The sequence below is a fragment of the Fistularia commersonii genome, chromosome 30 (assembly GCF_037954325.1).
Source record: "Fistularia commersonii isolate RoL2024-O1a breed Wild chromosome 30, RoL_Fcom_v1.0, whole genome shotgun sequence".
In the NCBI taxonomy this organism is placed as follows: Eukaryota; Metazoa; Chordata; class Actinopteri; order Syngnathiformes; family Fistulariidae; genus Fistularia; species Fistularia commersonii.
In genome coordinates, this window is record NC_141313.1 from 2,739,235 (window position 1) to 2,757,488 (window position 18,254).

Consider the following 18,254-nt stretch of genomic DNA (forward strand, 5'->3'; position numbering starts at 1 on the left):
CCGTTTCCCGGCCAAGGTCTTGAAATGTCTTGTTCGGCCGTGACCGAGCGTCCGCAGCCTCGAGATAAATGTCAGAGCGGACCGAGGAGCAGACTCGTCTTCTTCACGCCTGACGGGCGGAGGAGGAGGATGGGGGAGTTTTTCCTTTCGCTTCCTGGCTGCACACTTAACGCTACACTATGTTACTTTGCAACTTTAATGCTAAACTTCATTTAGCAACAGAGTGAAAGCCGCTCCTCTTTTTTTAAAACCATCAAACCTCGTTCCCCGTAAATGTCTCCAGCCTTCTCACGGACGATGCTCTCCGTCACCGTATCTCGCCGACAAGAACTTCTCCATCTCCATGCGTATGAATCCACAACACGACCACCTCGCTCATATTTCCCACAATTTCTCTGGGCTAGCTAGCTAGCTAGCTAGCTAGCGGCGCGTTCCACTTCACGGTGGCCACAAAAAAAAAACATTGATGGCTTGGGTCTTGGAAAACTTGTACGTAAGTGACAGTTCCCCCTGTTAGCTTCGTGACTAACATCTGCACACGTCATTTCTTGCAGGCGGACGCGTGATTTTACCGCTCCCGCATAAAACCTCCATGACATTCCCCGGACTTCCTGTGCCACGGAGCCTCGCAGGTGTTTACGAGCCGCTTTGTAAAACAGCACAAACAGCGCGCCTGGAGGAGGATGAGGAGGTAGGTGATCGATCTCCTCCTCCCGGTGGAGGTCAGAGGAAGGCGTTCGCTGCCTCCGAACCTCCACGCTCTCAGTCATTAATCTCCGGCCTGATTTGGGAGCCCGGCTTCCTGCGGCTGGCAGTCAGCAGACCGGCGAACGAGCGCTCGCGCCCGGGCCGTGCCAGTAAACGCCGCATTTTATGGGCCGGCGTCCACGAGGTGCATTAAGGGGCTGCGTGTTTTTTTTTGTTTTTTTTTTTTCTCTCCGTTTGTTGTTTGTTTGATTTCTTTTTTTTCCTTTCCGAGCAGCGCCGGGCTCATTTTCCCCCGCAGCCTCTCCAAAGACCCCGGCAGTAACTTACACAACATAATGATGTGTGCGCTCGCCGCCATCAAAATGTCAGCGTTCTTCTGCTGCGGGGGGTTTTACTAGTCGGCGTTCGCCGCCTTGGGAACCGCCATATCGCCGTTCCTTTCTCAGATCTGAGGGCTGTTTTAAGTGCAGGGGTGTGAACCGTGAAGGGGCGGCTGGTTAAGGGGAAAAGGCGCACTTGTTTTTTGTCAGAAAGATCTGCTTTTCATGCCAGAGGCCGCGTCTCGGGCCCACTGAAGTTTTTGACTCGAGTTCTGCTAGCCACAGATGTTTTCAAGGTCCAAAAATGCGCGGTAGTCTTCCATGAAAATTTTATTTTTCTCCCCCTCCCCCTCAAGAAGAAAAATTTATAAACATAATAAGAAAAATCTCAATTGGAAAAAAAAACAGATTTCTATTTGTTCCTTTCTTGCAAACAAGCTGCTAATATTTAGAATTATTTTGAGAAAATAATATATATTTCTTTAAAAGTACTTTCCTTCTGGTGTCAGGTGATTATTTTCTCTTCAGTTTTTAATCAACTTTCCTAAGCTCCTCCAACCCGAAAGGTTGAATTTTCCAGAACCATCCCATAATTTCATCACAAACCATAAATCATCCAAACTCAAAATCCCCAAAGTCTTGTTTTCTGTTCATCTCACACACTGGACCAATGACCCGTTTTCACCCTGTCACCTCTCCTCGTCACAACCGGCTCGCTTTCTCGAGAGCCTGCTGACATGTTGACACACACACACACACGCGCGCACACACACACACACACACAAACACACACACACACACGCACACACAGACCCTCCACGATGAATTCCAAAACTTGATGCAACAGCCAGCAATTCAATTCCAGTTGCATGTAGATGGATGCCTCCCACACACACACACACACATGCACACACACATGCACACGCACGCACGCTCCATTGGCCTCATGTTAAAAAAAAGAAAAAAAAAAAAAAAAAAAATCGCCCTGAAATGAATTTACCCTCCCTGGCTCTAAATTAAGGACATGAAAACGTTACTAGGTGAGCTGGTTTTATTTTCCTCCAAGAAAGTAATTGGCCCCCGACGAGCAAACGCTGCAGCTTTTATCTCTTTATGTTTTTTATGGGATGTTCTTGACGTCAGTGGCCCCCCCATGGAGGCCCTGCTGGCCCGGCAGCTGGCTGAGGGGCCTCCCGGATGTTCGCTCTGATTACCGCCGCCATCAAGATGAAGGCTTTTCTCTTACTGCCCCCGAGGGAGTCAGTGAACGCACCATCACCACCACCACCACAGCAATTTCCCCAATATATAACTTTATTTAAAATTTTGTTACAATTTATTACCCTACACAACATTTTCAAACTTTAATCCTTTTATCGTCTCTTATATTGGTTAGTAAACCTTCATTTGCTTTTTTTTTCTTTCATTTTTTTTTCTCCTTAAGATAGAAAACTTTTCTGTAGCCTATAATTCGGCGTTGTGTTAACTGATGACCTCGTAAATGCGACAACAGCTTTGCTGTAAAATAATATAAAATAAAAACAGATGCTGTCACGTGGTTAGCAAGTCCCCCCCCCCCCCCCTTACAAATGAGAGGACCCCCAGTGCTCTTACCAGTTCGACTTAAATTATAAATAAGGTATGGAGGTGGAGAAACAGAGTGCAATATTAATCCTGTTTTAAAACAGCTATGTACAAGGTTGTGTCTTAACATCTACCTGGCTGCAACAGGAAGTGAACAAATGAATACAAAATAAAAACAAAATAAAATCCGACGTGTCAGAACACAAATGAAGCTACGCAAGGCTAAACCCCCCCCCCATAAAAAAAAAAAAAAAAAAAAAAAGGGAGAGACTCAGCGGCTTCATAAATGCTGGTTCAAACCCCGGAGTCAGAGCCTCTTTTCGGATGCTGCGGACTCACATCTGGCAGGGAGGGCCTGAGGATGCTGCGGGGATCAGGGGGGAACCCCGGAAGTGGACCGGCGACAAAGCCAGACAAAAACAATAATTATAATAATAAAAAAAAAACACGGATCGCCCACGTCAAACATGCGCTTTACATTCCTGTCAACATCCCGCTTTCACCGGACTCACACCGCCTCTATGAGGTCTAACTGCGAGTGTGTGTGTGTGTGTGTGTGTGTGTGTGTGTGTGTGTGTGTGTGTGTGTGTGTGTGTGTGTGTGTGCACCTGGCTGCAACTGAGCAACAAGGTGACAAGCGCACACAAGACGAGACAGATATATATCTATTTTGTTTTTCAAAAGATAGCGGCACAAAACCCAAGGGACAAACGAGCAACATCCAACAGCAACGACAACAAGTCTAATAAATAAAAACCAGCGCGCCGAAATGCATCGTCGGGGAGGAGCGAGTCGGGCTGCTTTTTCAGCCGACGTGGCGCTGCCACGGCAACAACGTCTACCTGTGAGGATGAGGAGGTGTGTGTGTGTGTGTATGTGTGTATGTGTGTGTGTGGAAGGGAACACGCCAGCTCTGAACCAATTGCATCTGCCACGAAATTGGCTATTAATTTGGCTGTCAGGGTGAAAATCCAGCTGCACATGGCAAGGATTTTTCCATGCTCCATCATTTTATCATTGTGTGTTGTTCACACACACACACACACACACGCATACACACACACACACACACACACACACACACTGCAGGCAACTCATCAGGAACGCGTCCAATCACGGTCTAAAAGGCTTATCAGCAATTTCAATGACAAATGCCAAGGTTTTTCCGCTCCGGTTTCCGGGGCGCCTGACAGGGAGCCGGTTCACGGCTCTAAACGCCGCCCTGAACCCGGAGCGAAGCATCCCAGCCTCCGCCCGGGAAAGGGGGGGAACCGAATCTAGGTCACACGCCGTCATCAAGAATCACACAGAAATTAATCAGCAGATTAACGACTAGCCCTTAATGGGATCAACACAAATGTATTGCATTCGAGAGAGAAAAATCAAGTCTATACATTATTTTCTTTGCACAAACACGCACACACACATGCACACACGCTGTCTCAATTTCCTGTCAGGATGTAAACCTGCTTGACTCAACCCTGCAGGAGAGAAGGGCATCTGTACTCTGTGCACTGGAAAAGTGTAAAGCTGATTAAAAAAAAAACAAAGGGGTAAAATAATGCAAATCACACTTCAGCTTTCAGCTTGTGTTGTACAAAATTAATACTGTTACATTTGGATGCAGAGGGGAACCCGACAGCTGCCTGCACAGCCCTGTCTACAGATGACCATCACACACACACACACACACACACACACTCGTTCAATCTGTCCACGCGGCTAGAGGACAAAACGCGCAGCGCTGGTAACAACACCGCTCCGGCGCTTTGCTGCCACCTACCGGTCGTTTAGAGAACTGCACCCCAATAAACTAAGGAAAAAAAAAAAAAGACCAAATGAACAAAAGACATCTCGTCCTCTTACTGGCTGCTGATCTGCCATGTAGGTGACATTTCTGATGATTCTAGGGTTTGCCGGCGACGCTTCGGCAAGCACCCACTCGCTGTCAAAACACCTGAACCCCCCCGTCCGGCTCCTCAACCCTGACGGCCCGGGCGTGAGGACGAGGTTAGAAATGAGGACCGACGAGGATCAGATCAAGAAAACAACTATCGTAGCTCTTATATTAATCTATATTTTAGCATTGTTAACCATACACATAATAAGGAACACGTCTTCAGTTAGTTACATTTGCGTCGCCTCTGCTCTGACAAAAACAGAATACTTCTGACCAACAGATAGAAAACATTTTTGCGTCTTAATGTCCAGCATCACTGAAAAGCAACACTTTTGCTTTTTTTTTTTTTTTCCTGTTTCGCTCCGTATCACTCACTGCCTGGCGGAGGTAGTGAAAACCCCACTTTTTTTTTTTTTTTCAGCTCCCTTTCGTTTTCCATCCCGGCCGGGGAGGGGGTGGGGGGTGGGGGTGGGGGGGTCGGGGGCCGAGCGGATCGCGTCGGAGAACGGATTGTCTCGAATCCCGTCCGGGATGTCGGCTTCCTTTGTCAGGCGGCGATTTTGATGGGCGTCTCCCCGTTGAGCGCCCGACGCCGCGAGTGTTTATCACATCGGGTTCGCTGGCGTCCTGCGAGGGGCGGGCGAGGGGGGGGGGGACACCCGGAACAAAACAAAACCAAAAAAAAAAAAAAAAAAAGAAACAAACACGCGATGGGAGTTGGATGACATGAAAGTTTCACTGGTGTTTCTCTTCCTTCGCTGTGCATCCCTGGGTTTCGGTTAGAAGTGACGGGTCCAAATTTCCAGAGCTGTTGTTAAATTCCAGTTTGTTTGTTTTGAGGCGGGTCGGGGGGGCGGGGATGGCCTCCGTCCGTCTGTCAGATCCGGTCGTGTGGATGGGCGCTCTCTGGGGTGGGCGTGATGATGCGAGTGGACCAGTTCGAGTGATGACCGACGGCGTGGGGGGGGTTTAGGAAGTCGCGATCTCGCCCCCTAGGTGACGCCATCCCTTCTGCTGCGTCTCCAGGGGCGGCAGATACTCTGCAAGACAAACAGAGACGTTTCAGGGGACGGGTGACGAACGCCTTTTTCTTTTTGTACACGCGACTTATGAAAACGCGAGCGGAGCTTGGCGCCGCCGCTCGGAAATCGTCGAATTGGCGCCGAAGACATAAAGCCTCGCGTCTCTCCGACTCTCTCGCGGCCGCTCTTCTGTCTCGCCGAATCCAAAGGTTGCTCCCCCGTGTCCTCCGGCTCCTCGCCCACATGAGTTACCGGTCTCATTCTGTCTCACATGAGCGAAATAACCCGCACTTCCCTTTAAGATGCGAACAGATCTGATAACGAACCACGTGTCTCGGCATGTGACGCGTCTCTGCGCCGACACCTGACGGCACCGGGAGACTTTGTGCTCGTCGGCGCTTTGCTGAGGCGGCGGCGCACGCTCGAAAATAGTTGTGTTATTTTACAGTTTCTCCACTTGACTGTGTAATGCAATCGGGACCGAACAGAAGAGATAATAAAACAAGCCGGGCGGACATTTTAACGCAGGGCCACGGTGATTTAATGTCCGGATACCATTTACTTGCTGACGGGAAAAATATATTTTCCACGAAACAGAAAAGAAAACTGCCGGGCTCAAAATCCTAGAATATTTTGCGTCATTCACAGAAACTAGAAAATGTGCTAGCGCTATTTTCGAGTCTCTTAACTGTTGGTGTTTTTTGTGTGTCGGGCGGAATGTGAATTTGAATTCAGGGTCGACTTACCGTTGTTGCTGCAGTTTTTGTTGTCCTTGTCGGACGCCTCTTCTTCAACCTGATGGCATTTTGGACGGGAAAACAGAAAAAAGAAAAATCAACAGGAGTGATAAACCAGCTCCTGAAACAGGGAGGTCATTGCATTTCTATCCCGGGCCTATTAATAAGCCAAACTTGGGAGTTTTGAACTTTGTGTGACTTCCCGGAATGAGAGAGGAAAGGAGTGGTCTGTACCTGCTTCCTCCACTTCAGCTCACAAAAGACCCGCTCAAAGCATTCGTGCATGTAGTTAAACTGCAGGGGGAAAAAAAAAAAAAAAAAAAAGGCACAAAACAAGCGTGACTCCGTTTCTAACACGCTCGCGCTTCTGTTGTGATTTTTTAACACGTGTATGTTGTGCGACGTGGCTGCACTTACATACGGAGTGAAGATCTTGACCCAGCGAGGCTTCTTCTCCCCTCGGGCGTATTCGAAGCAGAAGGCCATCCCCTCCTCGTCGGTGTCCCAGCGTTGCATCTCCCCCCATTCAAACGCGATCACCTGGTTCTGAGCGACGCGGGGCGGGATAAAACCGTTTTAATTTTTGCTCTCCGCAGACGGCGTTTCACGGCGGCCGGATCGCGTCCGACCCCACCTCCAGGGTGCCGTCCTCGGTGCAGGCGTGCAGCTTGAAGTGGTGGATGCTGATGGCGGTGATGACGTGTCCCTTCCTTCTGGAGTCGCAGGAGCAGTGGGGGAAGACCACCTCGTTGTAGCCCTCGCAGGACCGCAGCAGGCTCAGGTACTGACCGGGGGAACAGATCCACGTCACGGCACTTCGAGATACGGACATAAATCTCCTCACAACGGTTAGCATCGCGACGGTTAGAAGACAATGGGGTTCGGAAGAGAAATGACAACTAGTTTGTAATATCCTGGCGAAGACGCCAACAGAGGGCATTAATTATAAATGCGGTATATCGAGGGATAACAAATAGGCACTACTTCTCCTTAAAGAGAAGTCATCTGGAAACATTAAATGATTCCACCCCATTTTAAAGCTTCTGTTAAGAGGGGCCTCTATATTTCTCTCAATGAAGTCCGCTTGCCTCCCGCGACGGATCGGATCAGCTTTGCACTCGGAACAAATGGTTCAACCGGCGCGCAAAGCTTCCCCGGGACAAACTGCTCCGCATCCGCCACGCGGCCAAATTGCAATTCTAATTTACCGAGGAGGCTGCTCTTAGCTTGAGGCGCGGCGCGGCTCCCGGACGGCGCATTCCGATCTCCGCGGACCGCAAAGGTCTGGACGGGCGGCAGAAACAGGACTGGCCTGCCGCGTCAGCGCCGCATTGCTCAGATGGTTTGAATACGAGCGGGAGCGGAGGGTCCGGGGAGCGTCGCGCTCTCGCAGGTTTGCCATCGGCTTGTTTGACAGCAGCATGAACATAAAACGTGTCTGATTAAACACTTGCGACGTCCGGCTGCAGACGTTTGAGACGGGCGGCGTAACTCATTTCACTTCCCGGCGGGATCGAGCGTCCAGAACATCGGGCCCTGCGGTCAGACCGGAGTGGAATCCCGGGGTAATCCCCCGCTGCGGTGAGATCGCTCGACTTACAGCTGTTTGTTTTTCTACTGAGCTGATTAGCGAGGCTTCTCCCGCTGACGGCTGGGGTTTGCGCGGCTTTTGCTAACGTCCCCCGGGGGCGCCCGACCCCTCCTCTCTCCGGGAGAGTCAGGGAAACAATCGACCTTTCAGCCTCGGAGACGTTTTTCTAGACAAAAACCAGAACACTTTGTTCCCTAATTTCCCGCCCCTCGGGACGAACGATGTTAAAAAACCGCCAGAGGAATTCATCGATCTCAACTGATCTCCTAAAATGTTTGTCAGAGAAATATCAAGGTAAAGGAGGAAGCGCAACTTTGCCTCTTGAATCACCCCCTGCTGGCAGCAGCGCAGCGTTTCAGGGGTGAACTCTGCAGAGAAAGCTCGGGTCTAAGAACTAAGGACAGGTCAAAGTCCAGAGGACGTGGTGCACCAGGAGGGACCTTTGCTTTGGCTGACTGTCTGCAGGCGTATCTACGCAGAGCGAAGAGAGGGAAGTAGAGCGGGTAGAGTTCAATTGGCCCGGGGAGAAAAAAAAAAAAAAAAAAAAAAAAATGCTACTCACATTCCTAAAGAGAAAAAAGAAAGACCCGTGCTGGAGAGTGAAATTGTTAAAAACTTATGATAAAAAAATAAATTAAAAAAGAAGAAGTGTGGTCAGATTATCTTGGTGGAGAAAGCACCCCTTGTGGTCTCCTTCCTTTAGTCGACACAAACTGAAGTCGAGAACGGATTAAGGAGCTCGGTACGAGTTTCGGACGCGAGCCGCGTCGGACGCCGGGTGGACGGGAACGCTGCGGCGTTCATGAGGCGGCCAAACAAATCTAACCTGGGCGCGAAAAAAACTGTAAATCACTCGAATCCTTGGCAAATGTCGTCCGGAATACTTCGTAAAGAAGCCTGCACGTCCATTCTCTTCTCATTCAGTTAAGTAAATAGCAATCTCCCCCGACCAGGTTGGAGACGCCCTGGGCTCCGGCAAGGTCGCCTGATGTTGGTGCAGGAAGCGAGCGAAGCGAGGAAGCCAGAAAAACACGCTTGACGCCGGAGCGAATGGCGAGCAGATGTACATCTGCGTTAGCGGCGGATCGGACCGGACGGGAAGCGGCTTAGCTGCCTCCCGTTCGCGGAGCCAGACCGGTTTCAGTTTGTCCTTTCGTCTGACGGCGCCGCAGTTTTGGTTTTTGAAATTTCCATCAAAGTGATTGATTCCGAGCCCCTCCATCGAGTTCGCTGTCCGAATCCCGATCGGACGTAAACGTATTAGTCAGAGAGGAGCGGCTTCGGTCATCAGTCATCGATTTGAGCGGCAGTATTTGTCCACATTTCAAAGGCTACAGACGGCGTCTATTAAAATCTCCGCCTGCCTTCCTCCTTTGCTTTTCATTCGATAAGATTAGTTAAAAGCCTGCGACGTCTGACCCCAGTCAAAAGTCCTCTTCCCTTAAAGCGCTAACGTCACTCTTTTGAGAGGATGAAAAAAAAAAAAGAAGAAGAAAACGACCGTCTGCTCCAAGCACAAAGAAAATGTCTGTGACATTTATCGACTGGGCGTTTCCACGCAAACCGAAAACGCGCACCGAAATTAGCGTGGGAGAATTGAATGGAGGACGAAGAGCTCATTGTAAACGAAGACGGGGTTCGGGAGCGGCGAGTCGCGTCGGATTCGGCAATGTTTTGGTGACAGGCGCTCCCCGCGAACAAAGGCTGGTCTGTGGGACTGACCGTGGCCATCTTGCGCTGCTCTGCCAGCTTCTGCAGCTGGTAGGACTTGTCCTCCGTTTTTATGAATCCCTTCTTCACATCATCCAGCGCCTGGACAGACAGGGGAGGCAGAGATAGCACGCCACTTACCATTCATTTCCAAAACGACAAAAACAAAAGGATCAATGTGAGCAGTTTGGAGAGATATCTATATGCAACCGCGACATAACTGGCAAATAACTCCACATTGTGCGCACTTTAAACATTCGACTCTATGTTACAGTGGACCTGCAGGAGGGGAATTAACACAGAAATGCCTGAAATACCTCAGGTGGTGTGACCTTTCTGGGTCAACAGAGAAACCGCTGCTGTTGTTACGGCTATTTTTAGTGCATTTGCATTAGAGGATTATTTTCTGGTTCATACTCTGCGCTCGGAAAAGTTGGTTTTAAGGCCATTTCGGCTCCTCTATTTTGGCAGCGATGACACAATAAATGAAGCCGACGGCCGCCCGTGACAGCAGGCCGGCGGAGGAAACTATGCGGCTAATGTGGCAGCTGCCTCTTTAGAACCTGATGCTTCAGTGGTGCTAATTAATGAATTAGTGTCACGGTGTGTCGGTTTGTGTTCGGGAGATGGCAAAGGTAAGGACAAAAGGACTTGACAGAGAACCAATTAAAACGGCAAAGAGAAAAGCGGTTCGCGGGACGCTTATTACGGCGGACGTCATCCGTGACGACGAGCGCCTCGGACTTCCGTCCCCTCCGAGCAGACTTGAAGTAAACAAGCTGTTCGGGGAAGGACGCGCAGGAAATTCTCCGGTCGGACTCCACCTCGCGTGGCCTTAAAACCCGAGACGGCTGGGATTCCTTTGTTATTACCTGGTGGAAGCAGTAGTGCAGTGCCAGTGGGTTGTCTCTGAGCAGCTCTTCCTCCTGGAAGCTGAACAGCCACTTGCGGAGGGCCAGACACGTCCCCGGCACCGCCGACGTATAATTCTGCACGTAGAGTTTGTGCGGGAACTCGTTGGGCGCGAGCTTTCGCACTGGGGACGATCCGAAAAGGGAGGAGAGACACGTAAGGGGATGAAGGAGCCGAACGCGAGCCAAACACCGGGATGCTCACATCTGCGGCGAGACAGCGCCTCGGGCTAAATGCTCTAAAGTCACCCCCCCTCGGGGGACGCAGGTCTGTATTTAGACGGTAAATGTGCGTTGAGAACGCGAGGTCTGTCAGCAAAGTGTATTCAGACCGGCAAAAGCATTCATTACACGAAACAAAAATACCGATTACCGGCTGGAGGCCCGGCAGATAGGATCAGACATTTACAGATAAAGATATCTGATCTGTATGCTTCACGGGGGAAAACGGGACGACGAATACCGGCCGGGCTCTCGATTCCCCTGTGAAAGAGTCGAGAGGAACATCCGGTGGGGCTCTCACCGAACGAGTGGTTGATGACCTCAAAGAGGGCGAAGTAGCTGACCATAATACTGTCCATCCCCACCTTCACAACCAACGCCTGGGGGAGGAGCAGAGAGTTCGCCATCAGTAGACAATATTGGAGAATTTCTACTGAGCTGTAGTGGAAGAGCGATGGTGTGTTAAAACGTCGGTCGGATTTAGTTGAACTTCAGCAATATTTATTTTCGGGACGTCCCGATCTGGCGCTTCCATCCTTCATTTCACTGTGGGTCACGTGGTCTCACCTGGTACACCTGGTCCGTGGTGCTGTTCTTTCGGACTCTGACGGAGACGGTGGTCTTGTCCGGCAGGGCTATTCGCAGCTCCACGTCTGTGACTCCGTTGTAGTTCTGCGAAGCGAAGCGAAACTTAGACGTCCACAAGTCCGAGTTTGGATTAAAAGAATGGCGGTGCTTGTTTATCACGTTGTCTTTTTTCCCCTTTCATCCTTGGTCAACCGGACTGTTTTTTAAAAGATATCATTATTTTCTTTCCGAATCTTACATTTGACCGAACTCTAGTGCTGAGCCTTAAATTCAGAGACGCTGGAAAAAAAATTCCTCGGTTTCTCAAAAAACACAAATGCAGAATTGCTTTTTTTTTGCCATCACCGGGTAGAGATGAATGAGGAACGGAGGACAAGTACAAATGTGATGCATACCTCGTCTGATTCGGAGAGAAACTCCTGCATGATGTCACTCTCCCCAATAACCCGCACAGAACAAACTGAGGATAAACACAGAGAGGGAGGAGAACGGGGGGGGGAGTGTCAGCGGAGTCGACGGTGGACGGCTTAACACCAGATTACCTGATTTTACAGGACCGCTGTCTTCCCGTACACAAAAGACCATTTTGAAATCCCAGCAGAGTATCATCACAACTAATTCTCATTCAGTTTCCTGTCTGTTATTTCATGAATAAGCTTCAAAAGCTCAAGGCTGCCTTTTGAGAATGAACCCTTTCCCCTTTAACAGCGAACCGCGTGGAGATACCGGAGCCTCCCTTACGAACCTCGCTCCAGATACTCCTCCAGTCCTCTGCGGCGAGCGTCCAGCTGCTGCTCGGACAGGGAAAAGGGCCATTTGCCGGGGAGCTTGGGGAAGTTGAAGTTGGAGAATTCCCTTTTCAAGTTCTGGTGCAGGATGGCGAACTCCCGGTAGCGCTTCGAGCACAGCTGCCTGCCCGACATGTACACGTTGTATACCTGCGGAAAGACGCCGGCGTTTGTCTGAATATTTTTATACGCGGTTTATTATCTGATTTTCTTCAAAAAAAAAAAAAGGGAACGTACCACAAATCTCTCGGAGTGCTGCTCTACGTGTTTATATGTAGGGATGGAAATGGGGACGGCCTGCTTGTCGCTGTAGTCGTAGTTGGGCTGGATGTCCTCTCCTCCTTCCAGCCCGTCCACCTCCTGGGGCGGCACCGACAGCACGGCCAGGACCAGCTCCTTCTCGCCGGCGCGGATCAGGTCCACCACCTGCTTGTGGGTCGCACCCTCCACGCTCACTCCGTTCCTGGGTGGCAAAGAGCGAAAGGGCAGAGGATAACCCGTCAAGGCTACCTCTTAAACTGACAAAGCGATGAGTTGAAGCGGAGGTTGAATTTCAGTCGACGGAGATCCCGTTTATGGCCGCGGCCCTGACTGTGTGTGTACGTATGTGGTAACCGACGCTTATTTCATCCTTTTCTGACTTGAAGGCAACGTTGGGACTGGCGGGTGAGCGGGTCAGCGACACTGTTTCCCTTTCCTTTTGTGCCGTGACACACCTTCTTCTCTTTACTCTGCGGACGCCATATGGCAGCGGCATCAGGTGTCAGCTAATCTCCCGATGAGCGGCAGCGGGATGGACAACGGACAGGAAGGAAGCGAGAGAGTGCGAGCAGGGCCCAGAAAGTATTTATAGTCTACCTGTTACACGGTACCTTTTTACATACATGAATAACTGTGAAATTTGCAAAAGGCACCTGAACGCAGCAATGACAAAAATTTAGTGAAGCATTTCAGGATTTTTTTTATTGCTTGCCAGCTGCTCGCTAATTTCTGGGTTATTTCTTACGGCGCTTAGATTGATTTCTTGCTGATTTTTAGCTTATTTCCACGCAATTACTGTCTTGCAGATTTTCAGGCGGTGAACGGCCTGGTAGTTTCAAGTGACATCTGGAGTTCTTTTGTCTGATTTTGACACATTGACATCACCAACCGTGACCACGGGTCTGTTGACCGAGGCCACGTATGGTTTTCTGTTACTAAAGTGTGTGTGGTGGTGTTGTCGTGGGTGGTAGCAGCTGGGGGAACACGGACCGGCCTGGAGGAACTCCTCCGAGCTGCTCAATTGAACAGTAAAATTCGGGGTTGGAGGGGATAAACGGAGACGCTGGGCACAGAGCTGCCTCTGGTGACTCGCCACAGCGGGAGGTGGTGGCAGAATGTCAATTAAGCAAAAACAAAAATGATGCAGTCAGCTTGACGGCCAAAGCCCTATCATTGTGCCGTAACTTATTGTCACTTTCAATTCTGCTTTAAGGCACGAGGCACAACATGACACGAGGTAACCATTCTAGATAGCCATTCAAATATTCAATATTTCTGACACGTCAATCATTAAAAGAAATACAATTATGACATCAAAAAAAATCCAAATATGAGGATTTTTCAAGGAAAAACTAGAAAGGGTTATAAACTATTGCAGAACATGACTACCTATCAGCCAAACAAAAAAGTATTTTTGCTTCATCGAATTAGTCTGATATTGTCCTGCAGAAATTTTGCATAAAAAAAGAAAGTTCTTGTGATATTTTCATACTCTGCAGTCAAATGTTTTTCACACCGTGAGAAGACTTGACCCCTTTGATTTTGTTGTGTGTGTGTGTGTTTTGAAAATAAAAGTGTAGCTAGTTAGTAAGTCATATGACACCTTTTTGCAGCTCATACAACCAAAGATTTAACAGTGAAAAGTGAGAAAAAAAACGAGCAAAGTATTTTGATGCCTCAGCAAGAATGGGCCGCGGCGATGTTCCCTGTTTTATTGTTTCTCTTCTCCTTTACTTTATGGATCGTGCTGTTCAAACGGCAAGAGCGCTTTCCGGGTGATTCAAAATGCCAACATAGAATCACACACACACCATAATAATAATATATGACACACACTCATGAAGGCTTCTGCATTATTGCAGAACCTGCAGTGACCAAAAGTCTGTAGAATTATCACCCTAAGTAACACTTAGTAAGACCTTTAAGTATTAATAACCAGTGTTTACATTACCCCCCCCCCCCCCCCCCCATCCTCACAGCATTGGCCAAACAGCACTTTCTTTCTTTAAATAACCACAACAGTCTCGCTCAAATCGAATGGTCAGAATCCTGCCATCCACCGTCCTCCATCGGGGTCATCGTCCACATCCAGTGTCACACACACACACACACACACACACACACACACACACACATACATACATACATATATTTATACACAAGACCGGGCGGCGTTTAACTGGGCCGCCGGAGAAAGTTGGCCCCTCACGGCCAGGCAGGCTTTAGGCGGCCGGTGCGCAAAGGGGGTTAGCTAAACGGGGCATTAGCTGCCCGGCTAGCCGACAAGCTAAGGCTAATCAACATGCACAGCCAGTGATCCCAACTTATATAAGGCGGTTAGCTTCTCCGGTTACCTCGCTGGCACCAACCTGGCGCTGGCACGTAAGGAAACCGTTAAGTGAGTGACATTTGCGGGTCAAAGTGGGAGAAATACCGAGCGGCGGCCAGAGAGCCACGGAAGGCTACTTTTGTTGTCATAACAGTCAAGTGACGCATACCTTGAAGATGGCTAATCTTAACACGCTTGAAAATGGATCAACAGTTCAGCGAGAGCTACAGAGGAGAGGGGAGGGGAGGACGGGAGACCGTGTACCGCTTGCTAACTACCGGGCTCCGGTGGAATAGTGTTTCCCACTTACACCGCTAGGATCCGGTCACCCTTCGCTATCCCGGCTCGGTCCGCGGCGCCTCCGGGCAGGACGGCGCTGACATGCTGGAGCGGAGCGTACAGTTCCCCGTTGATGCTCCGTAGCTGCCCCCCTTCGCTAACTTGACCGCGGACGTTAAAGCCGTATCCGGACTCGGACTTGACGATCCGCACCACCCGCGGACCCGACGTCGCCGTGGCCGCGCTCTGGCCCGGGGTGCCCGCCGACGAGCCGACGACGGGGCCGTTGCGGGATGCCGACGGGAGAGCCGGGCGGGTTTCGTCGCCTTCCACGTCCGCCATCTTTATCCACAGGCCCTGCCGTCCTCCGCTCGCTGCTCCGCGTTCTAGCAAATTCAAAACAACGCTCGTCCGCTGTCCCTGCGACGCTGCCTCCGAACACCGACCCCTGTTGTCGACGCTGGCCCCGCCCCCTCCGTGACGTCACGAGACAACGGCCGCGCAACGTGACCCGACCGGAGGCGTCACCGAGGCAGACCGGGACACCGCCTGCCGACGCCCGACGCCCGACGCCCGACGCCCGACGCCCGACGCCCGGCACCGGTTCCGGCACTGGCGGTGTTTCACCTTACAGTGAGTCCAGAAACTCAAAGAAGTCAAGGGGGGAGACGCTTCCCGAACCTCAATGGAAAAGTCATACTCATTTTTGTGTATTTCCGCCCCCCCCACTAAATAATAATAATAATAATAATAATAATAATAATAATAATAATAAGTAACAAGCAAGGGCACCTTACAGCCATTTACATGCACACAAGTGGTTAAGGTGTTATATACTTCCTGAAGCTGAATGTAAAACTCACTAATTTTTGTGTATTTTTTTTCCAAATAACCCTAATAATAATAATAATAATAATAGTAACAACAATAATAATAATAATAATAATAATAAAGGACACCTTACAGGCATATACATGCACACAAGTGGTTACGGTGTTATATACTTCCTGAAGCTGAATGTAAAACTCACGCTAATTTTTGTGTATTTTTTTCTCAAATAACCCTAATATTGATAATAATAATAATAGTAACAACAATCATCATAATAATAATAATAATTAAGGACACCTTACAGGCATATACATGCACACAAGTGGTTAAGGTGTTATATACTTCCTGAAGCTGAATGTGAAACTCACTAATTTTTGTGTATTTTTTTTCAAATAACCCTAATAATAATAATAATAATAATAATAATAATAATAATAATAATAATAATAATAATAATAAAGGACACCTTACAGGCATGTACATGTGCACAGGTGGTTAAGGTGTTATACACTTCCTGAAGCTGAATGTAAAACTCACGCTAAATGTTGTGTATTTTTGTTATTTTTCCTGATAACCCTAACAGCCATAATAATAATAATAATAATAATAATAATAATAATAATAATAATAATAATAATAATAATAATAATAATAATAATAATCAAGGACACCTTATAGACATATACATGCACACAAGTGGTTAAAGTGTGATACACTTCCATTTTTGTTTTTTTTTTCCATAATAACCATAATAACCCTTATAACCACAACAACAACAACAATAACAACAACAACAACAACAACAATAATAATAATAATAATAAGAAGAAGAATAATAAGAAGAAGAAGTAATAATATACACAAGTGATTAAAATAAAAAATTAAATTAGCTGGGAAAAATAAATGTAAAAATAAATTAATAAAGAGGTGATATGCTTCCTGAAGCTGAGTGTTAAACTCACACCTATTTGTGTGTATTTTTGATTTTTTTTTTTCCAATAGTGTTACTAATAATAATAACAATATTATAACACAATTAATTTGAGGCGCCTCACTTGACAGTCAAGGACGCTATACAGCGATACAACACAAAATGCTGATTTCAAATAAGCAATAAAAGTGGTGAAAGTAAAAAAAAAATTATTAGCTGGAAAAAATAAATGTCAAAATAAATAAGTAAACGTGTGACACACTTGTCAAAGCTAAATATAAAACTGACACTTGTTTCTTTATTTATTTTTTATATCACTTCTAACGGCAATTATAAAAATAATTTGTTTTTTTTAAGCACCTTACTCGACACTCAAGGACACCTTGAAGACAAATGCATAAATCCAATGTACAGATTTAAAAGTAACGATAAGTGTGACAAAGCGGTAGCTTGGCAAAATAAATGGGAAAATAAATAAATAAAACGTGTTACACTCCCTGAAGCGGAATATAATTTTAACACTCACATTTTGTATTTCTAATTATTTTTTTCCATTAATGATAATAATCCACTTTATTTCAGGTGCCTTAGTTGACACTTAAGTTCACCGTACAGACATATACACATACACAAAATACAGATAGAAAGTGGAAGAACTGATAGAGCAGTTGGCATCAGAATGGAATTGGCCGTTGTGTTTTTCAACTTAGTTTTTAATATTTAGCTATTCTCTACATCAGAGCTGCATATTTCTACATATGATATTATTGTTGACAACTTAAACATTTAATTATATTATTCCTTTACTTTCATTTTGCCACTGTGCTTTATTCTCTCTCAACTATGGGACAAAAAAAGGATCATCATATCTTATCTTTTTTAGCGCTGAGTTAGAAGTCACCTGAAAATCAGGAAATAATTATTTGATGTTGAAGCGATGTTTTTTCGGTCTGCGCTAACAGGACAAAAGGAATCGGATTGGATTTTAAATTTCTGTTCCGGAGGGCCGATTCCATGCATGGAAATAACATACAAATGCTTTCCAAATGCTTACATCTTTCAAATGTGCTTGTTTTCATCTTCTGTCTTAAATTCACTTAAATATAGCTGGCTTGGTTTTATTTCATTCCCTCAAAAAATAGAAGGCTAGTTTCATCATTTGCGTCACTCTTCCTCTCTGCGGTTTGCTGCCTTGTGACAGCACAAAACACTGATTACACAGAACTGTACTTCTGCTCACGTGATCCTCTGCACGTTCCGTAATCTGATTACTAGCTTTGGAAAGAGAGAGACATGAGTCATCTGCAAGATCTTGTTTGGCTGGAACGTGAAACTGCAGGTTTTTTTTCAATGCCCGAAGACCACGTGACTGCTCGTTATTGATCAGATCAGAAATTTGGCAGCGTCTGAAAAATTCAATGAAAAGAAAAAAAAAAAAGCAGCATATAGAAAGTGCATTAGCGGCAGCCAAGTCTGTGCAGCAGAGAAGGTCAGACGTAAACGTTTTTTTCTGCTTTTTTTTGTGTGTTCTGGCAGGTCGTG

At 47.4% G+C, this 18,254-nt stretch overlaps 1 protein-coding gene across 1 annotated transcript; it reads right to left on the bottom strand.

The window, feature by feature from the left end:
* Positions 1–2,064: 2,064 nt before the first annotated feature.
* snx27a (sorting nexin 27a) lies at positions 2,065–15,292 on the bottom strand. Its single transcript, XM_086178089.1, has 13 exons — positions 14,982–15,292; positions 12,319–12,544; positions 12,039–12,231; positions 11,689–11,753; positions 11,273–11,377; positions 11,007–11,085; positions 10,445–10,608; positions 9,585–9,674; positions 6,906–7,055; positions 6,689–6,817; positions 6,506–6,565; positions 6,281–6,329; positions 2,065–5,552 (listed from the first exon to the last, which is right to left on the bottom strand). Exons 1-13 carry the CDS (start codon positions 15,290–15,292, stop codon positions 5,482–5,484), a joined length of 1,692 nt encoding a protein of 563 aa, XP_086034215.1. The 3' UTR covers positions 2,065–5,481.
* Positions 15,293–18,254: the final 2,962 nt, after the last annotated feature.

Coding starts and splice junctions, on each gene's coding strand:
- snx27a (XM_086178089.1), bottom strand. CDS start 15,292: ATGGCGGACGTGGAAGGCGACGAAACCCGCCCGGCTCTCCCGTCGGCA. Junction 9,675..10,444: donor TGCACTACTGCTTCCACCAG/GTAATAACAAAG, acceptor CTGTCTGTCCAG/GCGCTGGATGATGTGAAGAA. Junction 6,330..6,505: donor AGCTGAAGTGGAGGAAGCAG/GTACAGACCACT, acceptor AAATGCCATCAG/GTTGAAGAAGAGGCGTCCGA.